Source organism: Ptychodera flava, chromosome 17 (assembly GCF_041260155.1).
Source record: "Ptychodera flava strain L36383 chromosome 17, AS_Pfla_20210202, whole genome shotgun sequence".
Lineage (NCBI taxonomy): Eukaryota > Metazoa > Hemichordata > Enteropneusta > Ptychoderidae > Ptychodera > Ptychodera flava.
This window is the reverse complement of record NC_091944.1, coordinates 21,518,698-21,537,123: the sequence shown is the minus strand read 5'-3', so window position 1 is coordinate 21,537,123 and position 18,426 is coordinate 21,518,698. Positions and strand designations below refer to the sequence as shown.

At 39.6% G+C, this 18,426-nt stretch overlaps 1 protein-coding gene across 1 annotated transcript in view; it reads left to right on the top strand.

Annotated features, from left to right (window-relative positions):
- The window catches only part of LOC139116337 (twitchin-like), a 37,255-nt gene that overhangs the window by 16,884 nt on the left and 1,945 nt on the right, over positions 1-18,426 (top strand). Inside the window, exons 28-51 of the mRNA XM_070678970.1 lie at positions 86-373; positions 908-949; positions 2,268-2,318; positions 2,803-2,890; positions 3,531-3,734; positions 3,870-4,011; positions 4,456-4,655; positions 5,104-5,241; positions 7,248-7,293; positions 7,777-7,851; positions 8,222-8,321; positions 8,625-8,742; positions 9,148-9,320; positions 9,670-9,712; positions 10,306-10,441; positions 10,831-11,014; positions 11,524-11,652; positions 12,507-12,641; positions 13,952-14,041; positions 14,958-15,092; positions 15,948-16,115; positions 16,415-16,585; positions 16,996-17,169; positions 18,171-18,348. Coding sequence (XP_070535071.1) covers positions 86-373; positions 908-949; positions 2,268-2,318; positions 2,803-2,890; positions 3,531-3,734; positions 3,870-4,011; positions 4,456-4,655; positions 5,104-5,241; positions 7,248-7,293; positions 7,777-7,851; positions 8,222-8,321; positions 8,625-8,742; positions 9,148-9,320; positions 9,670-9,712; positions 10,306-10,441; positions 10,831-11,014; positions 11,524-11,652; positions 12,507-12,641; positions 13,952-14,041; positions 14,958-15,092; positions 15,948-16,115; positions 16,415-16,585; positions 16,996-17,169; positions 18,171-18,340 — 3,200 coding nt within the window. The 3' untranslated portion in view covers positions 18,341-18,348. The remainder of the gene's footprint in view (positions 1-85; positions 374-907; positions 950-2,267; positions 2,319-2,802; positions 2,891-3,530; positions 3,735-3,869; positions 4,012-4,455; positions 4,656-5,103; positions 5,242-7,247; positions 7,294-7,776; positions 7,852-8,221; positions 8,322-8,624; positions 8,743-9,147; positions 9,321-9,669; positions 9,713-10,305; positions 10,442-10,830; positions 11,015-11,523; positions 11,653-12,506; positions 12,642-13,951; positions 14,042-14,957; positions 15,093-15,947; positions 16,116-16,414; positions 16,586-16,995; positions 17,170-18,170; positions 18,349-18,426) is intronic.

Below are 18,426 nucleotides of genomic sequence, written 5' to 3'. Positions count from 1 at the left end.
TCAGCTATATCCGAATCTGTTGCATAAATCTGATCGCAGTGATGTAAAATTCCACAAACAAAACTTTTCTTGTTTTCCTGGACAGATATTCCGGACGGACCAACCAACCCCCGGGTACGTGACCTGACCTACGATTCCGTCGAGATTAGCTGGAACGCCCCTACCTACAACGGCGGCAGTCCCATCACAGGTTACGCCATTGAAAAACGGGAAGAGGATATGGCGAGTTGGAGCCGCGCTGCATTCTCCAGCGGCACTTCCTGTACGGTGCAAATGTTGAGTTCAGGAAAGACCTACTTCTTCAGAGTGAAAGCGGAAAATTTGAACGGAAGTAGTGAACCGGTCGAAGTAAAACACACGATCACTACCGAAGGTAACGGCCATTGTTTACAATCATGTACAATGTTTGGTTTTCAGAATTTATCGCGATGACGTATTTGCCCATGGTTGCATTTCGCACATGACCCAGTTGCCCTTTCTACGTCTATTTCCCAAAGCGTGTTGAAATACACAGTACCTAGTTTGCCAGCATTGATTATTTTTTGTATCTGCATTGCTAGTTCTGAGAATCAAATTCAAACATGGACTTGAATTCCCATGATCAACAAAAGCAATGCGCGTCGCACACTCACACGATGTATTGACGAACCCAATACTGGGTATTTCAAAAGACTGTTGCAACTAGACCGAGAGACTGTACTCGATTCATTGAACAACAATAATGAAAAGACTCAAAAATTGCACACACTGCAGCTTGAACATTCCCTTTACCACTTAAAGACTTCAGAGCAACCATTTTTGAATGTTTTTGTGACCGATTCATTGTAGGATCCTTTTCCATGGCAGTGTTAAAAGCAATTTATTTCCAATCGCTTTTCTCACTTGAATTCCTTCGATCTCTTTTCAGAACCAGTGAAACGAAAGAGGAAAACTTTCGAAGAAGAAGAAGGTATGGTCGACTGTGTTAAAATTGCATCCCTTCTAGCGAGAAATATTCATTGTACGATCATGTATCGATACAATGGCTTACAGTCATAAAATCTTCTACTACGAATTACGTCAAGATTAAGTTGTGGTGTCATTTTCTTGAAACTTTGCACAAATATTCTTGGAAGTTGTGCAAGTGCAAAAATAAAATAAAAAATGGGGGTCACCACGCTCGTTTCCATGGAAACGGACGTTAAAATGGCGTCGTTAGAAATAAATAAAAATGATATAATTCACTTAAACTAAAGGAAGCAATTATAAAAAGCTTTGCAAAGGAGTTAATTTTCATAAATACCAAGACTTAAGATCCATATCTATCGAATGTATAGTTTTCATGATGTTTGTAAAGAAATCTTTACATAATTATCGATTACAAAATGACGATATCGAAATTATATCACTACATAATTTTCGAACTTTCTTCCTATCGCTTTGAATGGTGTCATTTTGACCAAACTTGGCGAATAAAATCATGACATAGTACCATTTAGTTTACACTTTTAATAAAAGGGTGTCACCACGCTACTTTTTACAATATCTCCAGGTGAATGGGTAATATGCGGCATGTAAATGGGAGAGAAATGTTAATTTTTCGCTCATATTGAATAAAAACCAGCTTCCTAGGGGCTCAAAATATGACAAGGTTATAGGTCACATGTATTTCTAAGAGACTGGGTCAAAAAATTAGGTAAAAGCGCAATTTCAACAATGACAGGTGATGTTAAATACATGTGCTACAAAGTAACCCATCTGCGACAGGCTGGAGTTAAATCTGCGCAGAAACGTTCTAAAGCGTGTGCGCGTCCGAATTCGTCGCCCTTTACCTTAATGTGGGAAACCCGTCAGGACCAATCAAATCTGAGGTGTACATTGTAGACAGACATATACAGGGCACGTTCATTTACCATCGTAACCTTAATCTGCTGAAACACATCTATACACCATAAATCAGTTTCAGCGGCAAACAAAAACACCCCTAGTAATCTTTTTGTCCCTGAAAACAAACATGATCGGTTCCTCGGAATCAAAAATCACACCTTTGTGCGACACATTACCTGTAATACCCCTGGACTGATAATCCCGATAATTATGGTACATGTATGTTTGTTTTTAGACTAAGAAATTGCTAGAATCTTGAAATAATATAAATGAGTGTTATGCTATGATAATCGCCAATTTCCCCGCAAAGGGGCATGGGTATATAAAGTAGTTGAGAAATCGGCCTGAGAGTCCAGTGTATGTGATGGTGATACCTAATGATTGCCATGCCTCCGTTTTAGCCGAAGCAAGAAGAAAAAGAATACCAGAAGTTTCGAACTACGACGTACTAGGTAAGGAAAATGTTTGTTCTTTTTTCGCTTTTGAATTATATATATATTATATTTATTTCTATCATAAGGATTTTACATTGTTTTTTCACAATATTATTAATTGTTCAAAAAGAAAAGTTGTGTGTTATCTAAATAATGTTTATTCTTCTGAGGAAACGTACAAGTAATTGTTCAAGTGAGCAACAGTATGGAATATGCAAAGAATCAACAATAAAAATCGGGGGTCACCGTGCAAAGTTTAGAACTAGCGAAACAAATTACCAAACATATCGGGCGCCTCTGCCAAGAATGGCGATTTCAGTGCACGATATGGTGATATTAATATCAATATGGTACAAAATACCTTGATAAAGTTAAATTCGAAAAGGGGTTTACGTTGTGTTTGACAGTCTAGAGTGTAGCTTTTTGCAATACGTGACATTGTTCAGAAAATAAAATAGTTATATGGAATACAATTTTAGCATTGCGAGTTGTTTCTTTGCAGTCAACCGTGATGAGTTCGTACCGAGAGTCGTGAAAATCAAGAAGGGAAGTGTACATGATAGATACGATATTGGCGAAGAGCTGGGAAGGTAAGTTTGAAGTGACAGTTGCTCATTGAATACATTTTTATGAATTCAGGTAGTACTCGCCTCGAAAGTGAAAGACTTGAACTTTTGCTCAAACCTTCCTCAATGAAGCTTTTAAAACATTCTCTTACCAAATTCTAAAGAATAAAAATCATGATGGGGCCATCATGCAGAATTTAATAGTAGAGAAACCAATTCCTTAACATTTCCCGATATCTGAAATTCAATATGGCTGCCATCCCTATGTTAACTCTATGGGGAAAAAAGCTAAGACTGTGATTTTTTTCTTTATCGAAGCTGAGCTTTAAAATGAGACTTAACAAGCGTAGGCCAGAAAAAGTATCAAAAAACAATTGAGAGTCTAAATATCTGTTCCCCGAGGCGCATTCTACCTTAATCTCTCTACAAATTGTAGAATTCGTGTACATATGAAATTAACAAAGTCATATACTGTATGTTACAAGTAGTATGCTTCAACATCGCCATTATGGATTGGCGATTCATCGGTCTCCACTTTCGGACGTTTCACTTGGAATAGAACAAAATCAGGAAAGGCATCCCTACTATCAAAACTTTTAATTTCATGAAATGTTTGTACTTCGTTTAACAATTTGTTTATGATCTTGCTACTTGTTTCTTTCAGGGGCGACTTTGGCGCGGTTTACCGTTGTATTGAGCGCTCCACGGGTAGGAACTTCGCGGCCAAGTTCGTCGACATCAAGACGCCCATCGAAAGAGCAGCGGTCAAGGCCGAGATCGAGATGATGAACCGTCTACAGTATCCAAAACTCTTACAGCTCCACGATGCATACGAACACGAAAATGAATTAGTCATGGTGCTGGAATTGTAAGTGTAAATTCCACGAAAACTTTTATTTGTCGAACAATCGGACTCCGCCTTTTGACTTCCAAATTGAATGCTACAAGACGTTGTTTGTTAAATGAACCCTGACCTTCTGTATCTTGTGTATTATTTCAACAGCCTGTCAGGCGGAGACGTTTTTGACCGTGTACTTGATGCTAATTACGTGCTGACCGAAGAAGAGGTCGCCCTCTACGCCAAGCAAATCTGTGAAGGGCTCAACTTCATGCATACTAAGAGTATCATGTATTTAGATCTGAAGGTATCGTTATCATACCCTGTAAATAGTTACAAGAAGTGTTTGAACTACACTTTCGAAAGATACTTGTGTATATATAATGTACTGACGAAATGTTGCGGCAAATGAGATAAAACATTCTTTCAAACACGAAACGGCTAAGGATGTACAATCACATAGTGGCATGTGAAACGCCTCAACGGCGGCACTATTCTGCGATTTTCATCTCAACGCTGTACCACCTGAAAGATGTATTTTTAAACAGTCTTTGGGTACATGTATAGTTTTCCGTAAAACCAGCCAGTGTACACCATTTATGTTAATTTTATTACGGGTGTTTTTTTTCTAGAGGCAATAGCAAAAGAATTGAAGTAACGTATATTCCGTGCAATATAATGCGTAGGACCAATCACTTGACATGGTGCGAGAATGAAATTAAATCAGATGTTGTCTCTTGTGTACTTTTAGCCGGAAAATGTCCTGTATGAGAGCAAGAAAGGTGACGAGATCAAACTCATCGACTTCGGCAGCGCTACGAAGATCAATCCGGAAGAGAAAGCCAAGATGGTGTTCGGATCTGCCGACTTCGTCGCCCCTGAAGTCCTCAACAACGAGACCGTGGGTTTCAATACGGATATGTGGACTGTCGGTGTACTTTGCTACATGCTGTAAGTCTTGTCGACCTCTGTTTAAGTAATATCTTGCTCACATTTTCATAGGCAACTTTTGACAACACATGCTCGATAAATGTTGTTCAACAACCGTTTTCAACGTAAGAATGCGACTTAGATTCACACAATACTGATATGGCAAAAATCTTACGCTTTTCACAAGCTTGATGTAATTTGGAATTTGAACACGTCAAAGATGCATAGCAAGACAGTAGTGTCCGTTTTATGCTTTCTGCGCAAGAGCACTTTCCGTTTTCAAAAATATGTAGATGTTAGGGCAAGTCACAGTTACAGTTCTATGTATCGCGACTATGCAACTTTCGCAAGTTAGTTTGGCCAGTACGGTGCCCTACAGTTAGGGTCAATGTCCTGCAATAGAACGCTGATACCATGCAGCAAGAACCAACCCTTCGTTGTTATCTTTTCGATTCATTTATTTGACTAGGTTGAGTGGTACGCATCCGTTCAGCAGCGACAAAGGAAAAGTCAAGCGATGCGAGTGGGCATTCGACGCAGACGCTTTCAGGGGCATTTCTGACAACGCCAAAGATTTCATCAAGAAAATCCTAGTGAAGGATAAACAGTATGTATTTTCCAACTCGTTTTTGACGCCTTTTGATACTGGAATTATGCAGAATATTATTAGTATGGACTTGTCATTATTCTTGTAAAATGGTTGATGTCCTGGCATACATACAGTGCTGTCCTGGTCGATCGCCCGTCTCATATCATCCGAGACCCATTACCCCTATTTGAAGTAATAACCAAATATGTAATACCAACCCCATATACTAATATAAACTCAACATGTAATACCAACCCGATACTGAGTTAAGTTGTATCACACATTGCGTGGTATTACATATCTCGTTAACCATTACATCTTTTAATATTCAGATAAGCTTATGTAGGGTAAGTGCCTGTAGCTACTGGTGAAATGGTCCCGTTCATGTGACTGAATATCTTCCAGGGGGTCAATACTATTACACTCGCAACATAATTGCAACCTAAAAGTACGCGCAAGTGTTAATTTTTTTGATATTTCTATGCGCGGCGTTCATGGGGTCATTTTGCGACACTCAGGTCACGCCCGCAGCGGGGATCACGGTTGGCCGTCTGTGACGTCACAGGTGTGTTCATTTACATCGAATAGCGGTCCAACGCCGCCTTATCTCTGCCCGGTATGCGCTAACAAAACAGCCTCCGACAGTGTTCGTACCCCGTGCTGCCCATTCGCCACGTTCGTTCGCCAATGCGAATCGAAATCCGAAGTGGCGAAAAAAATCGATCCTAATTCGCCACAGTGGCGAAACTGATTTTTGTTTCAAAAATATGGTAAAATAAAGAAAAAACGTGGATTTTTAGTCTTTTGTTTAATCTGCGCTTCTCTCTCGGCGATTCACAAAAAATGTGTCTACTTCCGTATATTGCGTTCTTTCCATCGTAGTCTCGCGAGAGATTTGACGTCATTTATTCTAGTGTACAACATGCATAAATGGCTCTCGCGAGAATTGAAACTTGACACACGCAATCGAGCCCTCGCGATAAATTTGACGTAATTTTGTCTAGTGTACAGCTAGCCCTGCGTACGATGCTGTGTGTTCCGCTACAGCTAATCGCCCCGCTCACCACATCTAGCTGTAGCGGAACACACAGCATCGTACGCAGGGCTAATGTACAGCAGGCATAGGAACGCTCGCTCGCGAGAATTGAAACTTTTGCTATACATAGCAGACATATGCATTTTAATCGAGGCAACAAGGTTCGGTGTTGCAGTTGATTTACAGTGCGGTCTAGATGTTCTGTGTTGTGCATTTTAATTCCATGTTGAGGGTCGATTTGCATCGTGGTCCAGTCCTCGTGATCCGGTATTCCCCGTTGTTCTCAGTGTTCTTCAATTCAGTCAATTTAATCGCCGTCCCAACGACGCGTTCCGTGTTGCTGTCGATTTGTATCAGGGAGGACAATGATTTGTATCGCGATCTCTACGTTCCGTGTTGTTGTTCGTTTTAATGGTCAACGTTCAGTGTTGCTGTTCATGCAGCTGATTTGCATCGCGGTCCCAACCTTCCGTGTAGCGAGTAGCGAGGCAGGCTCAGCCGAGGGACCGTGGCCGATCGTACGAACCAGAAGAGACAAGCACATTATGGTTCAAACACTCAACACTGAAAAAGTTTACAGTTGAGCCGTTCATGCTCTTGCCGCTGTCACAGCCACCAAAAGAACAACGTCTTCCCATAGTGAAGGAGGACACTGTCCTGATCATGTAAGCGGAAACCCTAGAAGTTACCCCCCGTGGGGAGCTTACGGAGGTGTGAAATACTTACTTCCCGTTATGAGATACGGAGTCGGGCAAACTTCGGAAAGCCGAAAAAAGTCGACTGGAGAGGCTCGGGGGACACGCCCACATTGCATTTTTCTTTTGCCATATTTCATAATTACGCGCGCTAAACGAAAAAAGAAATGAATGTAACTGTTTTATAGACCATCAACTGTATTTCTGTGATTTTGCAACATGGGCATTTCACCAGACCTTTAAGTAATATATATTGAGTGGTAACGTGTATTTCTTCAAATTTCTCTCTCCAGCGATCGTCTATCGGCGCCGGCTGCACTGGAGCATCCTTGGCTCAGGGTGAGTTCCTACATCACCTAAAAACAAATTTTGTGGAAATTTGCATAAGGTTTATATCACCCTGGATGGTAAAGACCAACTCAGTTTGCAGTGTCACGTAACTCTAGGTGACTGGGTACCGTACGTTGTTAGTTCGAACCCTGTTGAAACCACCATATTCTTCTGAACACAGTCCATCCTTTGCTTGAGTGAAGCAAGGTCCTGATCCACCATACCCAGACTCTTTTTTTTCTGTCTTTTAACGTAGCAATATCGCATCATGTCCTTGATTTGAATGTTCGAGAAAGGGTTTCCCTGTAACAAATAAGAAAAACGTGCAAATATGACAACAGTTGTAATTTGCTTGGAAAGGGCTACCTATTTCCAATGTTCCCAGCACCACCCTGTCTTCACTTGTACATTTTGAGAACTGTCATTGCTGCTTGAGGAGGTATAGGCTGAGATGATGTTAAAAAACATCCATTTCAACGTCTTTATTTGCAGGATCCACAGAGAGGCGGCGGCATTCGTATAGCAACAGACAGACACAGAAAACTGCTCGGCAATTTCAAGTGGAACGTAAGTTTATTAGCTGTATACACTAGCATATACCTATCTTTTGTCGTTACTGATTATTCGTCACTGCTTTCCAGTTTCTGTGATGAACAGTGAACTCTAATTGGCACGGTTTATAATACAAACCAATCACACACATTTTAGTAGGCTGGCACTCGATGGAACTAGCTTAAGCCCAGCGTCAATTCATGTCTAAGAAGATAGTGGATCTACGCTGAACAATCACACGTCAACTCATTGAAATAAAAGAAATAATCAAGTTGCATATTATACATTTAAATTATACTACCTCTTGTCCCGAAATATGAGAGTGAGGGTGGCAATAGTCAGTATTTGTTTGCTTTTGTCACTGGCTTTTGTATCATCATTTCAGACTGGCACATCTCTGATACCTATCGGAAGGTTAGCATCCATGGGTGCATTGAAAACAATCACGCCCATCGAGGGAATGCAAGTACAGGAGCGGGGAATGAGTATGTATATACTACATTGACATTCAGTGCAGTGTGAGAATTATCTGTGATCTCTTTACATTTCGAGTTACCTTGACCATGTCGATAAGTGCAGCTGCAAGGATCTTTTCATTTTTTCTGATTTGGTCATGAGACAACGCAGCCGTGTTTCCGTTTGAGATGAGATCAATCATCTGTCATAATGACCGACGTGTTTTGATAATTGTTTGTATCGCTGTGGAATACCAATTTACTGCTGTGGCAATTGCTCAATAAGGCCCATTTCATATCGTGCGTAACCTGTAATTTCTTTTCGTAACCCAGGTCGCCGCGACGCTGCACCCAGATTTATCAAGAAACCCAAAAATCTGAACGTCACAGAATACAACAATGCACTGTTTGAATGTGTCATTGGTGCAGGCACGTGTCCGCTCGTCGCATGGTAAGTATTTGTCGATCTGAAAGCCAAGGATAATTTTGAATTACCTGAAACTCAGGCAGCACGTAGTGGTCGCGCAGTAGTTTTTTTAGACCGCTGTCTCGTCAATCAACATTTTAATTGACACGAAACTGCGAAAAATTATCAGTTTTTGGTCTTCCTCCATGGTCTGTGGATGTGTTAAGACTGTTTATGGAACAAGATTCTGTGAAATCACAATATCTGTGAAATCACATAAACGCTTAGCCCACATAAATACACCGAAGTTCATAGGATTTTAAGTTTTGTACATAGGTTTACAAAATCCGTCCTGGTACCTTTCATACATCTTTTTGTTCTAAGTGGGATTTTTTCAGCAGTGCTAGGAAACAAATTCACACTAACGTTGTTCTCAATAATCCTCTGTAGGTACAGAAACAACAAGGAGCTAGTACAGAGCATCAAGCACAAGTCCAAGTACGATGACATCAACTACAAACTCCAAGTAGCCAGATGTCTGGAGGAAGATGGCGGCGAGTACGAAGTCAGGGCGGAGAATTCCTATGGTTCTATCAGGGGAACTGCAAATCTCAACGTGATCCGTATGTCAGCTTCCTATCCTATAACTCTACTACACGTTGCAGAATGTTCAGAAAACATTATGCCTAGCTGCAGTTTTTTGCATATGACAAAATTGACATTAAAGTGAACGATGAAAAATTGGCTTGCGTGTTAGAAAACAGTTACTCCCGGTTAATTGTAACGAAGATAACACTTTTGATTTGTCCTTTACATGATGGAAAGTATTTTGACAGAAATGGCAAGTTTTTAGCAAGCCAGGGTGACAGTGCAGTACTGCTCAACATTTCAGAGAACTCATTAAGATGTACTCATAACGAGCGAGCAAAAATTGCTTTCTGACAGTCTTGTTTTTCGTTTTATGTGTTTTAGCCGATCTTAGCAAGAGAGTTCAGTACGAAAAGAGGGTAGTGCGGTAAGTATTGAGAATAGCAATCATTAGTTGAATAAACTGATGCGGTGTAATTGTGCTGCACCTATATGTTTTTTATTGAGCAGACTTTTTTAAAGAAGAGAATCTTTGAGACGTGCATCTATACGGTATAACAACTTTTTACTCGCAAATCAAAAGCAGAACCCTGAAATATGATTAAATAAGTAATTTGCTGTACTTGTGGACACGGTTTGTTTGCCTGTTGACAAGTAAATTACGTGTAGTTTCATATTTGACACTCGGGAAGAATCACTTGAAATTCACCAATTAACAGAAAGGCGCTTTGAATTTGTTTTTGGAATGCGCTTTTTGTTAACTGGTGAGAATAATTCTTCCAATAAACTGAATCACGTCTGTTACGAATCATTCAATGCTGTGTATCACGTTCTGACACAAGATTGGTGTTTGTTTGTATGTGCATCATCCTTCTCCAGCTGTCTGTCCGTCGGTCCAACTGCCGCTAGCTGTGTCACCTATCCCTGTATTTTCAGTATTCTATGTCTATATCCCCTTTATTCTTTCTGCCTGTCTTCAAGCGAATTTATGGTTTCTGTGGTTTACGTACTGTCTTACAGGAAGGAAAAAGTGTTCAAGATCGAGGAGAAGCCAGACGTTGCTCCAAGATTTTCCTTTGTTCTTCGTTCAAGAAGAATTCAGATCGGCGACAGTGCCAAACTGACGTGCATCATCAGCGGTAAACCGGATCCAAAGGTTAGAGCCATATAGGCATTTCATGTACGAGCAGACGACAAGTCATACCGTCGCCATTTTGGTTTCATTGGTGACCACTACCAACCAAGATGGCGCCCCATCATTCATCAGAATTATGTTTATGCTGGATGTTATGGAGCAGGAAGGAATCGCTGCCTCCTTTAAGAGAACGGGGCCATGGGAAAGGGGACCTACTTTATTAAAGAGCGTTGGTTTTGGATGTAGATGAATTCAAAAATTAGCAATTCATGATGATGGTGATAATGACGATGATCGTTATTATTGTCGCCATCATCATCATCATCATCATCATCACCACCATCATCATCATCATTTATTAATTAATTAATTAATTAATTAATTAATTAATTAATGACATTGTGTTGCAGATAACGTGGATGTTCAATGGTAGAGATATCGAGCACAGTGATGACCGCTTCAGGATCAGCTTCGCACTCGGAATGTGTGTCCTTGAACTCGACAAGGTGTCCCCAGAATGCGCTGGAAGATATGCCTGTGTTGCTAAAAACAGTCTAGGAGAGGACGTCACCGAATGCACATTACAGGTCGACGGTAAGCGGACTTTAATCTTCAGTAGTCGTCAATCTTTAAATTTGTCACCACTACACACTGATTTACCTCAACATTTTCGTTAAGACGTAATTTTTTGTCTCAAATTATCGTATTACAGCCCTCAAGTCCCCACGTGCGCCTAGATAGTATAGTTAGGCCATGATCTTTTAATGGAGTCGGTCTGGCCTAGCATTTTTGACCTTTGCTAAGTTACAAAGTCACATTTTTCTTTAAATGCACAAAACTTTGCCTGTGTATCATTCATCAAGTGACATTATCCATTTTGACCCGCTCATTCTTCAATCGTTGCTATATTTGATATAGTTTGCGGTCTGAAGAAGCCCCCTTAGCAATTTCATTACTACAAGAGTTGTTTGAGATGATCTGTTTGGAGGAAATAGTCCCTGCTGTATTTTTATGGTCATGCCATTTGAAACTGCGCATGCCCGCAAAGTTTTACGATTTGTCCTCCATCTAATGTGAGACATCTGCACCTTTCTCGTCATTAGCCGTTGATCCAAGGGTGAAGGCACGCATGGGTATCGATCTCGATTCGGATGAAGCCAGAGATGCGGCCCGGAAGATTCAGGCCGGATTCCGAGGTTTCGCAGCGAGAAAGCGAGACCGCCACACCGAAGGTAAGACCGCTAAATTTCAATTAATATGAAGTAATGCATTGAGCAGCGCATTGTCGTTCAGTAGGAAGGGGGTTTTCAACTTCTGTGGTATATTTACCGTTGTAGATAGATACAGGTTACAAGTAGTTCAAGATAAGGGCCTTTACTCTTTATAGTTACCACAGTGATCTGCATCGTAAATATTTAACTAAAAGGAGGGCGTCTTCGGAACTGTGCTCAAAGGTCGTATGGGACCTATAGAACCGATGTAAACACTATCCAAGGTACGTTGGGGATTGATGATAGTTACGACATGTTTATCATAATTTACATTGAAAATTAAAATGTTTGCAGCTATGCTGATATGATGCATTTGGATATCGTGCGTGAAATACTTTGTTTGTAAACAAGAAAATCTCACATGCGCAGTTCTAACGACCCCTCCCTTTAAAAGTATAAGGGATCCCTTTGGAGCAAACGCTCCATCTGATGGATATTTGCTCTTGATTGACAAGAAACATTGTGACGCTTCCGTCAAATTATAGCCGTGTGACATGAAAAACTTTATGACAAGGTCTCCTTGCCAACAGAAAAGGTTTCATGCGCTTTACAAGGTCTGCCAACGTGTGTTTTATCAGTATAAGAAATAATGATAAGCTGTTTCTCGCAGAAAGTGACACCGACTGGAGCATGACTCATAATTTTAAAACCATCGAACCATAAAAAATGGTAGAAAAACATCAAAGAAGTGACGCGATTGTGTAAGTCTAAACCATTTTGGGCTCACCAGTCAAGGTCCAACCATGAAAAAAATGATGGAAAAAATCAAACAAGTGACGCGATTGTATATGTCTAAACCATTTTGGACTCACCAGTCAAGGTGGTGACGCAAGTCGAAGAGGAGGTAATAGACATTGACCTCGATGACCCGGATGTGGAGAAAGCTGCAGTTAAAATCCAGGCGGGTTTCAAAGGATTGAAGACCAGGAGAGCTATGAAGGAGCAAAAAGGTTTCAAAATATGCTGTTTGAGGAAAAATCCCGCTAACACTAACTCCAATATTTTTTTTTCTTTTCTAATTCAGCTCACTATCATCAACGTACAACTTACATCACAAATGTATTCAGGGTATTTAATCAGAAATAGGCTACTTTGTAGGACTCTTTGTTCCGTAAGGATTTATACATAAAGGAAGAATGCACCTCGGAGATAGAGATTTTGGAATCTCAAAGAAAATATCTAAGAATCTCAGGACAGAAATTTGGAATCTTAAAATCTTAGTTTCCTTCTCCTGTATGGCATTCACTGAACTCATTTTGAATCTGTATAGCACAATCATGCAGATTTCTCATTCCCAGCATTCTTGACGTCGAAAGTAAATTATTGCATCGTAGAGCTAAAATTCTGAGAGAATTGGTAGTTTAAACACTTTCAAAGAGCAGTGCGGTGACAATTCAGTTTTATTTCCGAGTTTTAAGGAAACGCGTCTAAAAATCTCTAAGCAAAGTATACGCAATTAAATAATTTATTACTTTAGTTTTCGAGGTACCTTGTGATACGCGTCTAAAAATCTCTAAGCAAAGTATACGCAATTAAACAATTTATTACTTTAGTTTTCGAGGTACCTTGTGATACCGATCATATATGAATAACTATATCTTTATTTCATGTTTCATATTATCATTAACAAAAGGCATATTTAACCTGTGCTAAATCGATCTGGACTAATATACTATTATACTGTTATTTACAGGACTACTTACCACGTGTCTATCATTTAATGTTTTTGTTTTGTATTTACAGCGTCATCATTCGTAATCTTCATGGTTTACATCTTAATCTTACAAAAAGGGGAAATTCATTTTTACCTTTACAAAAAAAAAACTACTCAATAGAAACAATACAGATATCAGCGATTTCAATTTTACTGATATGATGTATGTAGGGAAGAACAACATATTTTACAAGAGCATCTTAAATGGATAATATTTAATTTGTTCATTATTTTTACACCGCTATTGTAAGACATATGTAAGCAACACTTCAAAATGAACCGCGTGAGTATTTTATCCACTATGCTTCCTTTATTCGTTTTGTTTATGTATTTTATACATTTGTTTACTGTTTGTGCATTCGTAAGTCAGCTCGGGCGTAGAGTTCTCTTAAACTTCAACACCTTGTGAAAGTACTAGAATAAACAAACGTTTGTATGACATAACTGTGGTGAATTTACTGCCATTCGAAATTCGATGACCTTGGCCTTTTTTGACATCCCAGCATCTAACGCTTGTTTTCTCCCCTGTTGATCTGTTCTGATCAGAATCATCCACCACCGAGGAGACCAGTAGTCACGTTGTTCGTCAAAGAAGAAGCAGAACCGTCAAAACAGAAACTGTCGAAGAAGTGAAAGGTAAGCAAAGTTTTTTAAATGACATATTTTTGACGATATCTTCTCCTCTCATATTCTGCTAATTGGTTGTGTTTATTTTAACTGCTAATTTAAAACGGGAAAAGTCGAAGTTTTTACTACTTCTTGTGTATAATTAATATCGTCAAAAAGTTTGTACTGGAAGTATTTTACTTCATGCTATGAATATTGAATCGTTTCTGTATGGAAAAATTGGTTACTCAAGGCAGAAAAAAGAATTTATCTTCATTTCAAAAATTGGGCAATGACGTGCATCGTTGATCTCACTTCACGGGAACAAGGGAAAACAAATAAGGCTTACAAGTGATGGGCACGCTGACCAGAGGGACCGTGCCAGAAACAATTCTCTTTTCCTTGCTGAAAACATTTAGCCTAAGAAAGTAAAAATATCGACTTCGCCCACCTGTAGTACATATGTTTATTCAGAGACACCTTTTTATTTATTTCATAATGTATTTACTGTTATTGTGTATGGACGCCGTTCTCAGAGCGTCGACAGATTGAGAATTTTGTAACATTTGTGTAACATTTTCGCATGTTGTTTTTTATTATTATTTGTTTTAACATTTAATGCCTTTCATTTGCAACATAGATTCTATGATTTCGACCAGGAATATATGAGAAGTAGAAGTAAACACAGTGTGACGTAAACAACTACCATTGTTTTCCTTACCACACGGTAACCCCTGACCTCTAATGACAATATTTTTCTTATGACCCTAGTGTGTTCACTTACAACTGTGTGACTCAGCCAATCTCACAGTCCCGATCTCACAATTCTCACCTTTCCTTTTAACTATAAAAACTTTCTTTTTCGTTGACACACTAAACCACACGTTTTTGCAGATAAAAGAACTAGATAAAGTTTTCTTTACAAATAATGTCGCATTTGAAACAGAAGTGAAGAAGGACGAAGAGGAAGAAGTTGACATCGACCTCGATGACCCGGATGTAGAAAAAGCAGCGGTGAAAATCCAGGCTGGTTTCAAGGGAATGATGGCGCGAAAACAAGTAAAAGAAGAAAAACCAAAAGGTGTTTAAATATTTTAAGGTTTATACTCCGGTCAATATCTAACATGAGTAACAAAACACAGCTGTATCCGGATGTGTTCGTTGCTAAATCCGTTCTTTGTTTCTTTAAAATGTGTCCTGTGGCAAACGCGAACGACTGCTATAGTCTATCTTCTTGTATCATCCACAAATGTTCTAACATCACTTGTGTTTCTTTAATAGTAAACTTGGAAGAGACTGCCGAACATACAAATGTATAGAACTGTCAGTCAAGTTTTTCATAGATTCATGAAGTACAGTCATTGATATTGTGGGGTTTGCTTTGCCAGTCCGCGTTATCATAGTACCTGCCTCATAGACTTAGCAGGTTATAAAGATCTGCATCCTTTCACGCTGCCAACGTACCATTGTTGTGTCGAAATCGCTATCACCGTTTGCTGCAGCATAGACAATCTTGTTTAGCAAAATGGAGATTGTTTTGTGCATGCATTGAGTGTGCGTCACACGTACAAATCCTGTAATATCGTAATAATGAGATGACACGGATTGTAATTTGAACGGCGGTCACATTGTCAGAGGTGGTTATTCGAACAAGTTACTACGCTCTGTTTGTATGAGTTAAGTCGTTTTGCATTGGCTCGTACTCATTACGACAAAAATGGTTGGAATTAAGCATTAAGGAACATACAACACACTCCCTAGGCTGGCTGCAACTATGAAGAAAGCTTTAAACTAGTTATTCATCGATTGGTTTTCTATACTGTTAAATTTGTGATATATTAGCGTGCACCCCATTCATCAGCAGCGTGTCAATCTATTGACCCAATTCTACCCGTCTCTGCTCACAAACACGACAATCTGTCCCACATGACCCTAGAACCGGAACCAGCGCCACAAGAGGAAGAGATTGACATTGATTTGGATGACCCCGAGACGGAGAAAGCGGCGTTGAAGATACAGGCTCAATTCAAGGGACTGAAAGCTAGGAAAGGTTTTGCTGCCAAGAAAGCGGAGAAAACAGCAGAGGAACAAAAGACAGAAAAAGGTTAACCATGCAAATTCCGGCTTTTCCCAAACCCCAACCCCCCATAACCCAAATATTCGTTACAACAATTTTATTGTGCATCGTGCATCACCCTTCCCTAAAAATGCTCGCGCTTGCAGTTACTTGTGTATATTTTATAAAGGCGTATTTTCTTTCACGTGTGATGTGTTCTTTTTAACACCTTGCTTCATGGTGGGATTTTTATATTGCATATCTTTTTGCGAATTACAGCATGCGAAAGTTTGCGGAGCTTGTTTTATGAACAGTTTTGCCTAAAAAATCCCCATTTGCAATTGTAGAAACGCAAAAAGCAGCTGCGCCTGAAGAAGAAATTGACATAGACTTAGATGACCCGGAAACGGAAAAGGCCGCTCTCAAGATACAGGCACAGTTCAAAGGTCTAAAAGCAAGGAAGGGCTTTGCAGCCAAGAAGGCTGAAAAAGCTTCCGGGGATGCAAAACCAAAGAAAGGTTGAATATAAACATTTTCTCAGACTTTTGAGTAACATTTCACCTCTTTAATTGTAACAATATCATTGCAGTGGGTTTTCTTGCAGCATCCTCCCATATTTTGTCAAATATAGATAAACATAATTTGGTCCTTATTGGTTGTCTATCTGAAGTCACCGCTTTTAAAGTCAGTACATGAAATCTGGCCACCAAGCTCTCGTCTTATTTTGCATTATGGACAAGCTTTCATGTTTAGTTTATTTGCTTTTTTGACCTTTCGTTTAGTATATTTTTAAAAATCTCTCTGCTTTGTCGGAATATTTTCACATTAATTCCGCGATCTGCCTGGCGCATGCCCATGCAGCGAAAGAATTAATAAGCGCAAAAAATGCAATGCAAGAAGTTCATCCTTAATTCGTTTGAAATTCTAGAAGACGTAAAGCCGCCCTCAACAGAGGAAGAGATAGACATAGACCTAGATGACCCGGAAACGGAAAAGGCGGCCCTCAAGATACAGGCGCAATTTAAAGGAATGAAAGCGAGAAAGGGGTTCTCGGCCAAAAAGGCAGACAAACTAGATGCCAAAGAATCTCAAGTCACAAAAGGTTTAACTTTACACATCACATTGCCGTTTATAAATTCTGTCATTCCTACCTTGTAAACTCATACACTCCCCAACACAAAACCTTTAGAATAGATTGTCCCCTTTTGAAAGCATCCCTAGGTATTTTAATTCTAACTTCCACCTTGTCTCCTCAGCTGCACAGATCAAGAGTGGACGGCACAAGCCAGTTACATGTGTTTTGTCTTATTTTTCCAAATTGACAATGCTTGCCGCTTCTCTGTTTCAATGTCCTATATCCTTTCTATGGATGTTCTTTTGCACCGTCTTTGTTGTAGACTGGAGGTCTCGTACAGGGGTCATCGTATGAGTTTTGCTCTAAATTCATTCCGAAGCACAATGTTCGGTATTTTCAGACCTGAACGCCAGTTTAAAGTAAATCCCTTCAACCAAATTTTGAATCTTAATCTCAAAATTGTAAAATTGTACAGCAAATGTCGTATGATCTAAATTTGTGTTCAGAATCGTTTAATATTCACGAGATTCAAACTCCAAATTCAAACCGACAGTCCAACCACAGAATTCCAAACACTATGTAAGTTTCCTGTTTTATGTTTGGCCTTCCTAACTTTGTTCTTTTGAAGCGTTCACAACATCTGTAAATCCAGATTCAGTATCCCTTGAATTGAGCTACTCCAAACGTCTTTGTGACCCCTATGTGAACTTTACTGTCCGTTTTACTCTCACAGGTTCAGATTAATTGTCAAAGCAAGCCACTTTCTGTTTTCGTGTGCATTTATTTTGTTTTTTTCTCTCTCTATCTGCCGTTGTCATTATTTCTTTTTCCCCATCTTTTTATTTTTACCTTCCATTGTAGTTTTCTTTCTATTTTTGTTTCTTTCTCTCTCTGTGTGCGTGTGTCACCGTCAACGGAAGCAGTTACAGTTGTATGCATGGGATACTCTTCAACACCATATTTGCATAGACATTCAAACATCCAATTTGAACTTAATTTTTTTTCCAAATCCGATGGTTTCATCTTAGAAACACCAAAAGCGACGCCACCTCCACCACCACCGGAAGAGGAAATTGACATCGATCTGGATGACCCGGAAACGGAAAAGGCCGCCCTCAAAATACAAGCGCAGTTTAAAGGATTCAAAGCTAGAAAAGGCCTTGCCTCGAAAAAGGCCGAAAAGTCAGAAGCCGAATAGTAAAAAAGGTTCACAAAGCAGCAATCATACCAATTTTTATCAAATACTCAATTTCTAACTATTCTCCTTCATCTATTTAGGTATTA